At 50.9% G+C, this 15,223-nt stretch overlaps 1 protein-coding gene across 1 annotated transcript; it reads left to right on the top strand.

Moving 5' to 3' along the window:
- Positions 1–254: 254 nt before the first annotated feature.
- Positions 255–14,913, top strand: TFE3 (transcription factor binding to IGHM enhancer 3). The gene is made up of 10 exons (XM_053580817.1): positions 255–650; positions 3,093–3,206; positions 4,238–4,541; positions 5,621–5,866; positions 5,949–6,053; positions 9,833–9,950; positions 11,468–11,524; positions 11,633–11,708; positions 12,626–12,773; positions 13,216–14,913. Exons 1-10 carry the CDS (start codon positions 535–537, stop codon positions 13,657–13,659), a joined length of 1,728 nt encoding a protein of 575 aa, XP_053436792.1. The 5' UTR covers positions 255–534; the 3' UTR covers positions 13,660–14,913.
- Positions 14,914–15,223: the final 310 nt, after the last annotated feature.

The raw sequence follows: 15,223 nt of genomic DNA, 5'->3' as shown, positions 1-15,223 counted from the left end.
AGAGGTAAGTGGAAAGGAGGGGGCGTAGCTGAGAAAGAAAAGCAAACACTGAGGCGAGACTCAACCAAGTTCCCCTCGCCTATTTGCCACTGCCGCTGAGGGCGTGGCCTACGTGCCCCCTTCTGGAGAGAAGGGAGGGCTAAATCTAGTTTTTTCTCTGCGTCTGAGGCGTTGCTTAAGGCAGGACCTCGAATCTCCCATCAGCGATTGGCTGCCTCACCTAGGGGGCGTGGCCAAGCGAGCCGTGCGGTCACTTCCTGTGGAGTTTCCCCAACCCTGGGAGGAGGGGGAAGAGGACGGGAAGGAGGAGGGCGGTCGTCCAGGGTTAGGTTGGGGGGGGGTTGTCGGTCCATTCAGGGCGGGGGATGACTCACGGCCCATCCCATCTCTCCGACGCCACCCGCCCGCGCAGAACTAGCTCCATGGCTTAACGGAGGAGGCGGTGGCGAGCGGGGGGAAGGGGACTCTTATTTTGTTAGGGGGACCGGGCCGGGGCCCGACCGGCCTGGCAGGGCTCGCCCGGAGTCGGGCGTCATGTCTCATGCGGCTGAGCCAGCTCGGGACGGCGTAGAGACCAGCGCGGAGGGCCCTAGAGCCGTGTTCCTGCTTTTGGAGGAGCGCAGGCCGGCCAACTCGGCCCAGCTGCTCAGGTGCGGGGCCGCCTGGGGCTGGGAGTAACGACTGGGGTTCCTAATATGGGGGTAGCGAGGGCTTTGCACTGGGGTTGAAAACCCTCGGCCTAGGTTTGGAGGACGTCGGGGCGCACGTCTTGAAGAGCACCTAAGGAATCCGGCAGTGGTGTTGAGATTTAAAGGAGTCGTGGAAGTGTATGAAGGGGGGCTTGGGTCATATTTAGGGGACCCTTGACTGGGTATAGAGTGCCTGCTTCCGGTAGTATCTAGAAACTGGTCTAAGGTAGCTGAATTTGGGGGACTGGGACTATGCTTAGAGGCTGAATTTGGGATCCTTAAGTCAGGGAGGAGGGAAATGAATTTGAGGGGACGCTGTGTCAGGTGAAGCACTGCTTTTAAGGGGAATACTGGAATTTTTTTCCCTAAGTGTGAGAGAAGGGGTCCTGACAGCTTGGTGACTCTGACTCTAAAGTAGCTGGTTACGGTGTTGATAACGTGAATCTAAAGGGATTGTGGATCCCTCAGCTATGCTACCAGAGACCAGCCTTGCGAGTGTGAGTGAATGGGCAAAAGAAGCAACATTTAGTAAGACTTGACCAAAATAATCTTTTTACCCCACCCCAAGCTGGGGCAGATTTCAGGGATAGTGGAAAAGCCTTCTTCCCATACCCCCATAGGGGCTTGAATGGGAGATAGGCCGGCAGGCAGAGAGGTTGGAGATGATGTTACCTCTTACCTTAGAGAAGGCCTCAGACCTTGTTTGAGAAACTAGAAGAGGGTCTTGTACCTGCTACCATTTGCCCTAGCTGCTCAGCTAGCCCTGCCCACTTCCTACCCACACATTCTTCTTTTTATCTCACCCCAGTCCCTGGGGAGGTAATCTTGAATCTGTCCCTAGAGCTGGAATGAGTACAGATTGCACCATCTCTGCTTGGGTGCGTCCGTGCTCTGGCCTCTTCTCATCTGCACCTCCATCCTAGGCTTTGGATCTCTAGTGCTCCCAGTCCAGCCCAGCACCTATCTTTTCCAACTTCTGTGCAATGGGTGTGTGAGCATGGGAAGGATTTTTGCCTTCTTTCTGCCTGGGATTGTGCTGAGCTCAGCAGCTCCTGAGCTTCCTCTTCCCGAGTTCCTGGGTGGTTTTAGGGCCCCATCTGAGTGTGAGGACAGGAAAACAGATCCTTGGGGAGGGGAGAAAATTCTTATTAAGTGAAGTCACCCGCAATCTCTCAGGATTCTAAATCCCAGACTAATTTCAAGGATGCATATTCACCCACGTGTGTGTTAGTCTCCCTTGTACATTAGGGTCCTAGGACCTGGCATGGTGGGTGTGCAGTAGCCTTTTTGTATATTGATTCAGCATCTTCTAATTCCTTTATAACAACTTATATCTTCATGGTATTGGGCATAGTTGAAAGGGAGAGGTGTACGTGGCGTGTTATTTTGTGTGCCAATGGGTGTTGGGTGTGTGTATGTATGTGTTGATCTATCCAAAAAACAGAGGGCTGGGCAGACTCCTCTGGCTAAGAAAAGAATGCTCATATGAAGCAGATCACCCCTCCCCCAGTTCTCCCGCTTGTAAATCCAGACTGTTGGCGTGAGGGGAGCCTTTGGTATTTCCATTTTTATATATGGGTGTGTGTTGGCATCCCAAGAACTCTAGCTGGGCCTGGGAAAAACTCCTGAGAAGTAGTAGATCCTTAGGTAAAGTGAAGAAAATCATTGACCTCCAGTTCTCTTTGTGATGCATTCATTTTGTGTTACGATGGACTGTTAGGCTCTGAAACATCCCTACTTAGAGTCTCTGTGCACCTGGAGTCACAATCAGCTGTAAAGAAATCAGTAGGGGGTATGGTGACTGGGGGAACTCTGAATGCAAAGTCAGAAATCCTGTGAAGTAAACTGTTATTCCTAAATTCTTTGTTTTCCTCAAAGCTAGGCTGTTCTTACAGTGTGGGGGTTGGGATCCAGGCACTCTCACTGTTCTCTGAAGGGACTATGGGTAACCCAGCATTCAAAAGTGGTGTGGGAAAAGGGGGCGGCGCCTGTGGCTCAGTCGGTAAGGCGCAGACCCCATATATTGAGGGTGGCGGGTTCAAACCCGGCCCCGGCCAAACTGCAACCAAAAAATAGCCGGGCGTTGTGGTGGGTGCCTATAGTCCCAGCTACTTGGGAGGCTGAGGCAAGAGAATCGCTTAAGCCCAGGAGTTGGAGGTTGCTGTGAGCTGTGTGAGGCCATGGCACTCTACCGAGGGCCATAAAGTGAGACTCTGTCTCTACAAAAAAAAAAAAAAAACAAACAACAAAAGTGGGAAGGGAAAAGTATGTGAGAATTTATGGTAGTGGTACTTAGCAAGGTGGCCAAATTTGAGTGTCTCTCTCTCTGTCTCAGGGGAGGGCTGGGGAATAAGGTCTCCCTGCAATCACTGATCACCACTCCTACCTCCCCCCTACCCTCAGCCTGAACTCTTTGCTTCCGGAATCTGGGATTGTTGCTGACATCGAATTAGAAAACGTTCTTGATCCTGACACCTTCTACGAGCTCAAAAGCCAACCCCTACCCCTACACTCAAGGTATGACTCACCTATCTGACTCCCCTCCAAATTCCTCAGCCCTCCTCTCCCCTCTCCATGGGCAGAGGCCCTTGATTGCAGCCCAACCCATTCCCTCACCATCCTACATATTCCAGATATTAAAATTAGGAGCCAGAAAGAGCATGTCACACAGGAAAACTGGTGGTCAAGCTAGGATTCCAGCATCTCTGACCCAGACCTCCTCTACTTACCCCACTTGCACACCCATTCATACACAAATATTCCAGCCACCCAGGAGCACCCAGAGATAGGGCATGGTCTTCTTAAACTCTTACCCCAGGTAGGTAGAGTCATCCCCCCATCTCCTGCTCAGCCCCTTCCAATACTCTAGCAAATCCCCCATCTTTAGCCCTTGGAGAATCCCTGCTGGTCTTTTCTTTCCCCCTGCCTGGCAGTCCAAATGTGCTGAGTCATGGGCCTGGGCTCTAAAGAGAGGGGAGGAGAACTGGAAGAGGGGCAGGAAGAGAGGATTGTGAAATCTCTGAGATTTTCAAGACTGACTAGCTCCTGAGACCAGAGGCCCAGGCAGGGGAGGAAGAGGGGCCTGGTGCTGCCATTATAGCCTGACACCTATCCCCAGAAACTCAGCATCATCAGCCTCAAGTTGGGCTTAGGAGCCCTCTGCATCCACATTCTACTGCCACAGCTTCAATTCTGCTGCTTCTGCTCTCTTCTAAATAAGATAAGCCCCCTCTCCCAGAGCTGAGCAATGGCATTTCTACTTACTGCATGAACATGCTCGAATCAAGGCATCACCATAAGGTTGGAGGGCTAAAATTCTCTCACCAAACTGTGACCTCTGAGTGCTGGGACCAGGTCTGGTTCCTCTAACAGGCTATGAACCCTGAGGGCTGCCACCAGTCTTGGTTTCTGTGTCTCAGCTTCCACACTGTGGCCTCTGAAGGCAGATGACAGGCCTGGTTCCTGGGTCTGCTCCATCACACTGTGACCCCTTAGGCCCAAGACGAGACGTTTAACTTACCTGTGGCCCCATATTTCCCATTCCACAGCCTCCCAATATCACTGCAGGCCACACCAGCCACCCCAGCTACACTCTCTGCATCGTCTTCTGCAGGGGGCTCCAGGACCCCTGCCATGTCGTCATCTTCTTCATCGAGGGTCTTGCTGCGGCAGCAGCTGATGCGGGCCCAGGCGCAGGAGCAGGAGAGGCGTGAACGTCGGGAACAGGCTGCTGCAGCTCCCTTTCCCAGTCCTGCACCTGCCTCTCCTGCCATCTCTGTGGTAGGCGTCTCTGCTGGGGGCCACACATTGAGCCGTCCACCTCCTGCTCAGGTGCCCAGAGAAGTGCTTAAGGTAAGGGAGAGGTCCAGAGCCCTTGGGAGGGAGATCCTGGGGACTAACGAGTTGGCCCTAGGATCTAGGGATGCCCTGGGCTTCCTGGCAGTTTTGGGACAAGGTCCTAGGGGCTCTAAGGAATATCTCTGGTACTGTTTGAATGGTCTGTGCTCATATCCTAAGTGTGTAGGGTTTTTGAGATGTTCTTGTGGAGTTTTAAGAGGTTCTTGGGTCCATGAGGTTGTCTTCGTAGACCATGGAGGGCCATGTATGCCTCAAGTGAGTCCTGGCTTTTTAGGAGGAGGAGGAGGGGTGTGTGTGTGTGTGTGTGTGTGTGTGTAAGAGAGAGAGAGATTAGGAGTTCTTTGGGCATTAGGGCTTCTTGCAAAGCTATGTATAGTTCCCAGGTCTGTTAGGTAGTGTTAGAGACTACCAGGGAGTCTTGGGGACTATAATGAGTTTTATAGAAACCGTGAGGGATCCTTTCAGCCATGGGTAGATCTTGGGGGCTGCAAAGAATTTCTGAGAAATAGGCCAGGCGAGGCAGCTCATTCCTGTAATCTTAGCACTCTGGGAGGCTGAGGCAGGTGGATTGCGTGAGCTCATGAGTTCGAGACCAACCTGAGCATAAAAGCAAGACACACACCCCCATCCCCCCACTCCCTACCCTGTCTCTACTAAAAATAGAAAAATTGAGGCAAGGGTAGTGCCCGTGGCTCAAAGGAGTAGGGCTGCCGATGTGGCAGGTTCAAACCCAGCCCCGGCCAAAATGCAAAAAAAAAAAAGGAAAGACTGTGGCAAGAAGATCATTTGAGCCTGACTTGGAGATTGCTGAGAGCTATGATGCCACGGCAGTCTACCGAGGGCAATAGCTTAAGACTTTTGTCTCAACAACAACAAAGAATTTCTGAGAAATGGAGTTTGGCTCCTGGGGGAGACTCACTAGTATTTTTGGGGAGGTTCTCAGATTCTACTAGAGGTTCTCCAGTTGGCCTGCCTGAGTCTAGGAACAGATAAGTTAGGAGAGTCAGGCTAGGGCTCAGAGTTACCCCTTGGAGCCTTATTCTACCTTGCCCTTCTCTTTCTTCATCCCAAAGGTACAGACCCACCTGGAGAACCCAACACGCTACCATCTACAGCAGGCGCGCCGGCAGCAGGTGAAACAGTACCTGTCCACCACACTTGGGCCCAAGCTGGCTTCTCAAGCCCTCACCCCACCTCCGGGCCCCACAAGTGCCCAGCCGCTACCTGCCCCTGAGGCTGCCCATGCTACAGGCCCCACGGGCAGTGCTCCCAACAGCCCCATGGCGCTGCTCACCATCGGGTCTAGTTCAGAGAAGGAGGTAAGCAGCTGCAGCCAGCTCTCCTACACTTCCCCCACCCAAAATTCTTCTAACATTGTATAATATTTACTTTTTCCCCCAGATTGATGATGTCATTGATGAGATCATCAGCCTGGAGTCCAGTTACAATGATGAGATGCTCAGTTATCTGCCCAGAGGCACTGCAGGGTTGCAGCTCCCCAGCACAGTGAGTCCTTGAGATGGGAGGTTGGTCTGCAAATGAGGGCACCCCTCTATCCCTGAGATCACACCCATACTGGCTTGGCTATATGAGAGCCTTGATGTAGATTGTGTTGAGATGGAGAGGGTGGCCTGATGGTAAGAACTGGGAAGGCTAATTGTTGGATTGCTGATTGAGAGGTAGGCCTTGTATACCTTGGGAGATAGAGGATGGGGAGTTCACAGAGATAGTAGGGCACACTGAGGGGCTAGGTACTTACTTAGGCTTTGCTGTGTAAATTACCAAGAGGTGGGATTCTCAACTTTTTGGATGTAGCAAGGGAGTTGGGTCACTGGGACATACCCAGACCACATACTAATTAGAATATACCAAGTCTCTTGCAGTCAGCTGTCCCTATAGAGAGTGGATACATATAAAACTTTCTAGAGCAAGGTATGTACTATTGTTTTTTTTTTTTTTGTAGAGACAGAGTCTCACTTTATGGCCCTCGGTAGAGTGCCGTGGCCTCACACAGCTCACAGCAACCTCCAACTCCTGGGCTTAAGGCGATTCTCTTGCCTCAGCCTCCTGAGTAGCTGGGACTACAGGCACCCGCCCCAATGCCCGGCTATTTTTTGGTTGCAGTTTGGCCGGGGCCGGGTTTGAACCCGCCACCCTCGGTATATGGGGCTGGCGCCCTACCAACTGAGCCATAGGCGCCGCCCGGGATGTACTATTGTAATGTTCTGGTTCTCAAACATTCCAAGAGTTTCATAATTTGCTTTGAAATATACCTAGTGGTTATAGCTTTGTTTTTTTCCAACTTACCAAGAGGATAGAAGCATGTATAAAAACGGTACCAATGGGGCGGCGCCTATGGCTCAGTGAGTAGGGCGCCGGCCCCATATGCTGAGGGTGGCGGGTTCAAACCCAGCCCCAGCCAAGCTGCAACAAAAAAATAGCCGGGCGTTGTGGCGGGCGCCTGTAGTCCCAGCTGCTCGGGAGGCTGAGGCAAGAGAATCGCATAAGCCCAAGAGTTAGAGGTTGCTGTGAGCCGTGTGACGCCACGGCACTCTACCCAAGGGTGGTACAGTGAGACTCCGACTCTACAAAAAAAAAAAAAAAAAAACGGTACCAATGGGCAGCGCCTGTGGCTCAGTGAGTAGGGCACTGGCCCCCATATACTGAGGGTGGTGGGTTCAAACCTGGCCCCGGCCAAACTGAAACAAAAAATAGCCGAGCGTTGCGGTGGGCACCTGTAGTCCCAGCTACTTGGGAGGCTGAGGCAAGAGAATGGCTTAAGCCCAAGAGTTGGAGGTTGCTGTGAGCTGTGACACCATGGTACTCTACTGAGGGCAACAAACTGAGACTCCATCTCTTGAAAAAAAAAAAAAAAAGTACCTTGGGCAGCACCTGTGGCTCAGTCGGTAAGGCGCCGTCCCCATATACCGAGGGTGGCAGGTTCAAACCCGGCCCCAGCCGAACTGCAACAAAAAAATAGCCAGGTGTTGTGGTGGGCACCTGTAGTCCCAGCTACTCAGGAGGCTGAGGCAAGAGAATTGCTTAAGCCCAGGAGTTGGAGGTTGCTGTGAGCTGTGTGATGCCATGGCACTCTACCGAGGGCCATAAAGTGAAACTCTGTCTCTACAAAAAAAAAAAAAAGTACCAGTTTAGAGCAGCGCCTGTGGCTCAGTGGGTAGGGCGCCGGCCATAGTGCAACAACAATAAAAAAAATAGCTGGGCGATGTGGCAGGCGCCTGTAGTCCCAGCTACTTGGGAGGCTGAGGCAAGAGAATCGCTTAAGCCCAAGAGTTGGAGGTTGCTGTGAGCTGTGACATCATGGCACTCTACTGAGGGCGATAAAGTGAGACTCTGTCTCTAAAAAAAAAAGTACCAGTTTAATAGTTTAATGCCCAGCGTTGTGGTGGGCACCTGTAGGCCTGTAGTCCAAGCTACTTGGGAGGCTGAGGCAAGAGAATCGCTTAAGCCCAAGATTTTGAGGTTACTGTGAGCTGTGACAACATGGCACTCCACCGAGGGCGACATAGTGAGACTCTGGCTCAAAACCAAAAATGGTACCAGTTTGTCAGAACTTTTTTTTTTTTTCTTTTTTTTTTTTTGAGACAGAGTCTCACTATCTCACTTTGTCGCCCTCTGTGGAGTGCAGTGGCATCACAGCTCACAGCAACCTCAAACTCTTGAGCTTAAGAGATTTTCTTGCCTCAGCCTCCCAAGTAGCTGGGACTACAGGCGCCTGCCACATCGCCCAGCTATTTTTTTGTTGCAGTTGTCATTACTGTTTAGCTGGTCCAGGCGGTTTTTTTTTTGTTTGTTTGTTTGTTTTTGAGACAGAGCCTCAAGCTGTCGCCTTGGGTAGAGTGCTGTGGCATCACAGCTCACAGCAACCTCCAACTCCTGGGCTTAAGCAATTCTCTTGCCTTACCCTCCAAGTGGCTGGGACTGTAGGCGCCCGCCACAATACCTGGCTTTTTTTTTTTTTTTTTTTTTTTGTTGTTGTTGTTGTAGTTATTATTGCTCTTTGGCAGGCCCTGGCTCTGGTGTATGTGGCTGGCGCCTTAGCCGCTTGAGCTACAGGTGCTGAGCCCTGAGCTGGGTTTGAACACACCAGCCTCAATGCATGTGGCTGGCACCGTAACCACTGTGCTACTGGTGCTGAGCCAGAACTTTTTATTAATTTAGACACAGCTAGATATTGAGACCTTATATTAAATGGATCCAGCAGACTAAAGGGGGTTTCAAGTGATGAAAACTCATCAGGAGTTGATACTTTGGTATACTTACAGATTAGTGTGCTGCCCTAGAGTGTATCCAGGATATGAAAACTAGTCTAACATAGGCTGAGTGCCTGTAGATCTGCTAGAGCTCCAGCTACATGCACTGGAGCTGGCAGGTTTGAACCCAGCCTGGTCCTGCCAAACAACAATGACAGCTACAACCAAAAAATAGCTGGGCTTTGTGGCAGATGTCTGTAGTCCCAGCTACTTGGGAGGCTGAGGCAAGAGAATTGGTTAAGCTCAAGAGTTTGAGGTTGCTGTGAGCTGTTATGCCATGGCACTCTACTCAAGGCGATATAGTGAGACTCTGTCTCAAAAAGCAAAAAAAAAAACCTAGGCTAACATAAAAGCTGTGCTAGTTGCATAGTTGAACAAGAATCTTCTGAGAGGTCAGAATGTTCAGGAAGATACTGGTTATCAGGACCTTGGTACACAGCTGTAGGAGACCATGATGTGGAAGGTGGTATGAGTTGATCTTAGCACAAGATTGGAGATTAGGTTGGAACGCTTCGCTCCAAGAGGCTAGATTTTGGATGGAACATTGCCATAACAACTTATCAGAGTCTGAGAAGATTGGGTTGGAGTGTTTCAAGAATGCTGGATTGTAACGTTGTGCTGGGAGGAGCTAACAGACCAAAATGTCGCATCAGAGCACACAAAGACCTGAGAACCATGGTTTTCCAGGATTCTTTCTTGAGGCAGCCCTGGGATTTGAGAGAGGGGCTTCAGAGGTCACTGAGGAATGAGGAGCTGGGTGGTGGAGTGATAAGTCAGGCAGTCTTCAGTCTCCTAGCAAAGCAGAGTAGGACAGTTTGCTCTGCCCTCCATGTTGGGATGCCACAGGAAATTGCCTTGAAAGAGAATGAAAGGTTCCCATGCTAGTCAGCTGATCCCTTGTGTTAGAGGGTCCAATCTTTTGGGGTATATGGAGGGTCAGTAGTCTGGTTCTGAGGAGGGACTGAGCCTGGGGTCTGTTGCCAATCATTATTTCTCTGCCTTTCCTCCCCCCAGCTCCCAGTGTCAGGAAATCTGCTTGACGTGTACAGTAGTCAGGGCGTGGCCACTCCAGCCATTACTGTCAGCAACTCCTGCCCAGCTGAGCTGCCCAACATCAAACGAGAGATTTCTGGTAAGTGACAGGGTCTTGGCCCCACACCCTCACCCTGTACCCTGGGTGATCCCCATGCCTACCAGGTCTGTGGGTGGGCCTAGTTCTTGGGGAAAGGCCTTAGGCATACAGAAATGGGGTCTCTTTGCCCTCTTTTTCCACATGGCCTGTGGTCCTGCTTTCACCCTACTTCCTCTCATCTGGGATTGAACAACTGATTGTCACCATGGCTTTATACGAAATAGTAAAGGCCGGGTGCAGTGGCTCATGCCTGTAATCCTAGCACTCTGGGTGGGAGGCTAAGGCGGTGGATTGCTTGGGCTTATGGGTTCAAGACCAGTCTGCACAAAAAGCAAGAACTTGTCCTACTAAAAACGGAAAAACTGAAGCAAGAGGATCGCTTGAGCCCAAGAGTTGGAGGTTGCTGTGAGCTATGACGCCACGGCACTCTACCCAGGGTGAGCACTTGAGACTGTCTTTAAAAAAAAAAAAAAGAGGGTGGTTCCTGTGGCTCAAAGGAGTAGGGCACCGGCCCCATATGCCAAAGGTGGTGGGTTCAAACCCAGCCCTGGCCAAAAACTGCAAAAAAAAGAGAGTAAAATTAGGCCAGGTGCAGTGGCTTGCTCCTGTAATCCTAGCATTCTGGGGGCCTGAGGCGGGTGGATTGCTTGAGCTCAGGAGCTCTAAAATTAGCCAGCATTGTGGCGTACACCTGTAGCTAGCTACTTTGGAGGCTGAGGCAAGAGAATTGCTTGAGCCCAAATTGAGGTTGCTGTGAGCTATGATGCTATGGCACTCTGCCAAGGGCAACAAAGCGAAACTCTGTATCAAAAAAAAAAAAAAAAAGGGCGGTGCCTGTGGCTCAAGGAGTAGGGCGCAGGTCCCATATGCTGGAGGTGGCGGGTTCAAACCCAGCCCCGGCCTAAATAAATAAATAAATAAATAAATAAAATAATTCTATAAAAAAAAAGGGAAAGAAATAGTAAAATAAAAGCCCTTTAAAAAAATTTGGCCAGCATGGTGGCTCACACCTATAGTCCCAGCTACTCAGGAGGCTGAGGCTTGAGGATTGCTTGAGCCCAGGAATTTGAGACTGCAGCGAACTATGGTGATGGCACTGCATTCCAGCCTAGGTGGCAGAGACCCTGTCTCAAAAAAAAAAAAAAAATCACTTCCTCAGGGCGACGCCTGTGGCTCAGTGAGTAGGGCGCCAGCCCCATATGCCGAGGGTGGCGGGTTCAAACCCAGCCCCGGCCAAACTGCAACAAAAAAATAGCCAGGCATTGTGGCAGGTGCCTGTAGTCCCAGCTGCTTGGGAGGCTGAGGCAAGAGAATCGCGTAAGCCCAAGAGTTAGAGGTTGCTGTGAGCCGTGTGACGCCACAGCACTCTACCCAAGGGCGGTACGGTGAGACTCTGTCTCTACAAAAAAAAAAAAAAAAAAATCACTTCCTCAGCCTACCAAATCCTACCTCAGCATCTGCACATGCTCCCTTCTTTCTTGTACATGGAAGCCCTGACCACCCTCACTCTTTTCCAGAAACGGAGGCAAAGGCCCTTTTGAAGGAACGGCAGAAGAAAGACAATCACAACCTGAGTAAGCCAGGGAACTTGTGACCTTGCCCAGGCACTGTGCAGTCCTGCCTTGCCCTTGCTGATTAATGACTCTTTCTTGCTCTTTCTTTCTCACCCGCTTCCTTCCAAGTTGAGCGTCGCAGGCGATTCAACATTAACGATAGGATCAAGGAGCTGGGCACTCTCATCCCCAAGTCCAGTGACCCGTGAGTCTGGTTGGGAACCTCAAGCCAGTGGGAGGTGGGGTGGTAGCTCCATGCTGCTGAAGTTGTGCTTTGGGGGCCTATCAGCTAGTCTTGCCCAGGACATTCTCCTCTGGTTCTTTCTCAGCCTAAGCTGGATTGTAGGCCTCACTATTCCCCACTTAAAACATTAGGTACATGACATTGTAGTCTCTGTGCTCTTTCTGGTCTCTGTAGGATGTGTGTGTGTGTGTTCACTTAGTATGTCCTTTTATTTCTTCAAGATTTATTTATTGAAGATACCAGAGGGAACCAAATAGACAAAGTTCCTTGTGGAACTGATGTTTTAGTGAGGGCAGACAGACAATAAGACAAGATAAAATGAGTAAAAATCAAGAAATCTCTTATGATGAGTGTTATGAGAAGAATAAAAAATAGAAGGAAAATAGGAGAATAATGTGCAGAGGGTTACACCTTGGGGTATGGAGGGTGGGGACAGGACAGGCCTCAAGTGACAAGGAAGCACTTGAATAGAGTCTAAGGAGGTGAAGCAGGAAGCCATGTGGGTGTGTAGGGAAGAGTGTTGAAGGCAAAGGACACAACTGGGATTGAGTCCCTGACATGGAAATAGTTTTCCATGTTCTAGCAGCACTGAGAGGCCAATGTGGCTGTAGTGAGATAAATCAAAGGGACATAGGTGAGAGAGAAGCCATAAGGGATCGTGTGACAGAGGGTTTCCAGGGTTCAGAGTATAATGGGGCACTGTTGGAAGGTTCCAGGCAGGGGTTTTCATCTGAGCATTCCATTGCCTTGATGTAACCCCACCTCAAGCTCTAGACATGTATATGACGTTCTCTGTCTGCCTGGTACAATCCCTGGCTCAGCTCCTGAGAAACTCCTTATGCAACTTGCCCTTCTTTCCTCCCACTTGGGCCCCCCAGGGAGATGCGCTGGAACAAGGGCACCATCCTGAAGGCCTCTGTGGATTATATCCGCAAGTTGCAGAAGGAGCAACAGCGCTCCAAAGACTTGGAGAGCCGGCAGCGATCCCTGGAGCAGGCCAACCGCAGCCTGCAGCTCCGAATTCAGGTCTGGAAGGGGAGATGGTAGCTGGGTGGGGGTGAGAAGCAGAGGAAGAACAGGACAGGGTTTCCCCTCGTGGCATATTTGGGGGGACCCCAGGTTTCCCAACTCAGAGGAGGAGAAGAAGTAATAATCATAACATTTACAAGAATAATAATGAGTATTAGCCAATGTACATAGCATTTATCTTGTGCCATGCACTGTGACAAGAGCTTTGTATCCATTAACTCATTTAATCCCCACAACAACCCTATGAAATAGGGACCGTCATTATACCCATTTTACAAACTGGGACTCTGAGGCTCAGGGTCTTTAAGAGACTGACATAAAGTTTCACTAGTAAGTGGCAGAGGTGAAATTCCAACCCAGGCAGACTGTCCTTTTAGCATTTATATTTCTCTGCCTCTGAACCCCATCCTATCCTGCACCCACCCCCTACTTTTTGCAGGAGCTAGAACTGCAGGCCCAGATCCATGGTCTGCCGGTACCTCCCACCCCAGGACTGCTCTCCCTGGCCACAACTTCAGCTTCTGACAGCCTCAAGCCAGAGCAGCTGGACCTTGAGGAAGAAGGCAGGCCAGGCACAGTAACGTTTCATGTAGTGGGAGGACCTGCCCAGAATGCTCCCCATCAGCAGCCCCCAGCACCACCCTCGGATGCCCTTCTGGACCTGCACTTTCCCAGCGACCACCTAGGGGATCTGGGGGACCCCTTCCACCTGGGGCTGGAGGACATTCTGATGGAGGAGGAGGAGGGGGTGGTGGGAGGACTATCAGGAAGTGCCCTGTCCCCACTTCGGGCTGCCTCTGACCCCCTGCTGTCTTCAGTATCCCCTGCTGTCTCCAAGGCCAGCAGCCGCCGCAGCAGCTTCAGCATGGAGGAGGAGTCCTGATCAGGCCTCACCCTTCCCCTGGGACTTCCCCACCCAGGAAAGGAGGACAAGTCAGGATGAGGCCCTGCCTTTTCCCCTACCCTCCCATGAGACTGCCCTGCCCAGGTATTCTGGGGAAGAGGAGATGAGGCCTCGCCCCTTCCCCAAAGAAACAGCCCAGTACAGGTATTTCAGAGGGAGAAGGCAATGAGATCAGGTTCTGTACTATGGAGATCACAGCCTTGCCCTTGCCCCTGCCCTTTTGGGAACCATCCTTGCCCAAGTGAGGTAAAGAGAGTGGAAGGGGTCCTACCCCTGTACCCTAGGCACTGCTCTAGCCAGGTCTCCTAGGAAAATGTGTCAGAATAATGTTCCATCCTTTGTCTTGGAACCAGCAGTCTTCTCTATCCTGGCACAGAAGGGGAATCAAATAAGAGTTCCTAGCCTTGCCCTTTCCTCATGAATTCTACCCTGCCCAGGCAAGGAAAGGAAGATGAGACCTACCCCCTTCCCCTGGGAACTCAGTCCTGGCCTTCTAGGAATGGAGGAGCCAGGCCACCCAGTGTGGAGATTATAGTCCTGCCCTTTTCCCTAGCGACATCCCATCCAAACATTCCACACTGCAGGGAAGAGTGGTACTTAAGCTCCCCTGCCTTAACCTGGGACCAACCTGATATAACTTAGGAGGGCTATAAGCTAACCTCACTCTTGGGGAAGGTGGCAGATCTTAAAATCTTCTAAATTGACTTTCCAGACCTAGATCTGGAGTGAGAGTTGGGCCCTCTTGGGTCCTGCCTTTTTCCTTGAGAGGCAATTTGGGGAAGCAAGAGGGATCAGCTGGGACCAGGTTCCCAGTATTGATTTTCAATGTGTAGAGGAACAGGATGAAGGAAGGGGCCATTCCTGGGAGTTCCCCAGCCCAGGGAAATGTAGAAGCCTCCCCCACGAAGGCAGAGGCTTGGAGGAGGGTTACAAAAGCATATTGTATCCCCTCGTTTGTTTATCTGATTTTTTTATTGACCCTCCCATTCAGAAGTTAGGTCACCCCCAACCTCTGGTCCCCACCTGGTTCTCCATTTGGAGGAATCACTTCATTTCAGAGTTACCAAGAGACACTCCCTGCCCATTCTCACCCCTCCTACCACCTACACCCAAGGTTGTCAGCTTTGGATTGCTGGGGCCAGGCCCCAAGGAGGGTGTACTGAGGGGGTCTTTAGGTTTGTGATTAAAATAATAAATGCTAGGCGTGTTTGATGCGCTTTTAACTTTGGCAAAGAGTCTCCTGTCCTTGTTTTTGACTGTGCAGTGGACACGGTCCATGCAGGCCAGGAGGGATAAATGTTCTTGGGAGAAGGAGATTTAAGAAGGATGGGTAAAATTTAGATGGGAAGAGGGGCTGGAAGAAAAGAATCTTCCATTGGGAAGCCAAGGCAGATGGATTGCTTGAGCTCACAAGTTCGAGACCAGCCTGAGCCAGAGAGAGACCCCATCTCTGAAAAAAAAATAGCTGAGTGTTGTGGTGGGTGCCTGTATTCCCAGCTGCTTGGGAGGCTGGGACAATAAAATTGCTTAAGCCCAAGAGTTT

The sequence above is a fragment of the Nycticebus coucang genome, chromosome X (assembly GCF_027406575.1).
Source record: "Nycticebus coucang isolate mNycCou1 chromosome X, mNycCou1.pri, whole genome shotgun sequence".
In the NCBI taxonomy this organism is placed as follows: Eukaryota; Metazoa; Chordata; class Mammalia; order Primates; family Lorisidae; genus Nycticebus; species Nycticebus coucang.
This window is presented reverse-complemented; position numbering and strand designations above follow the sequence as displayed.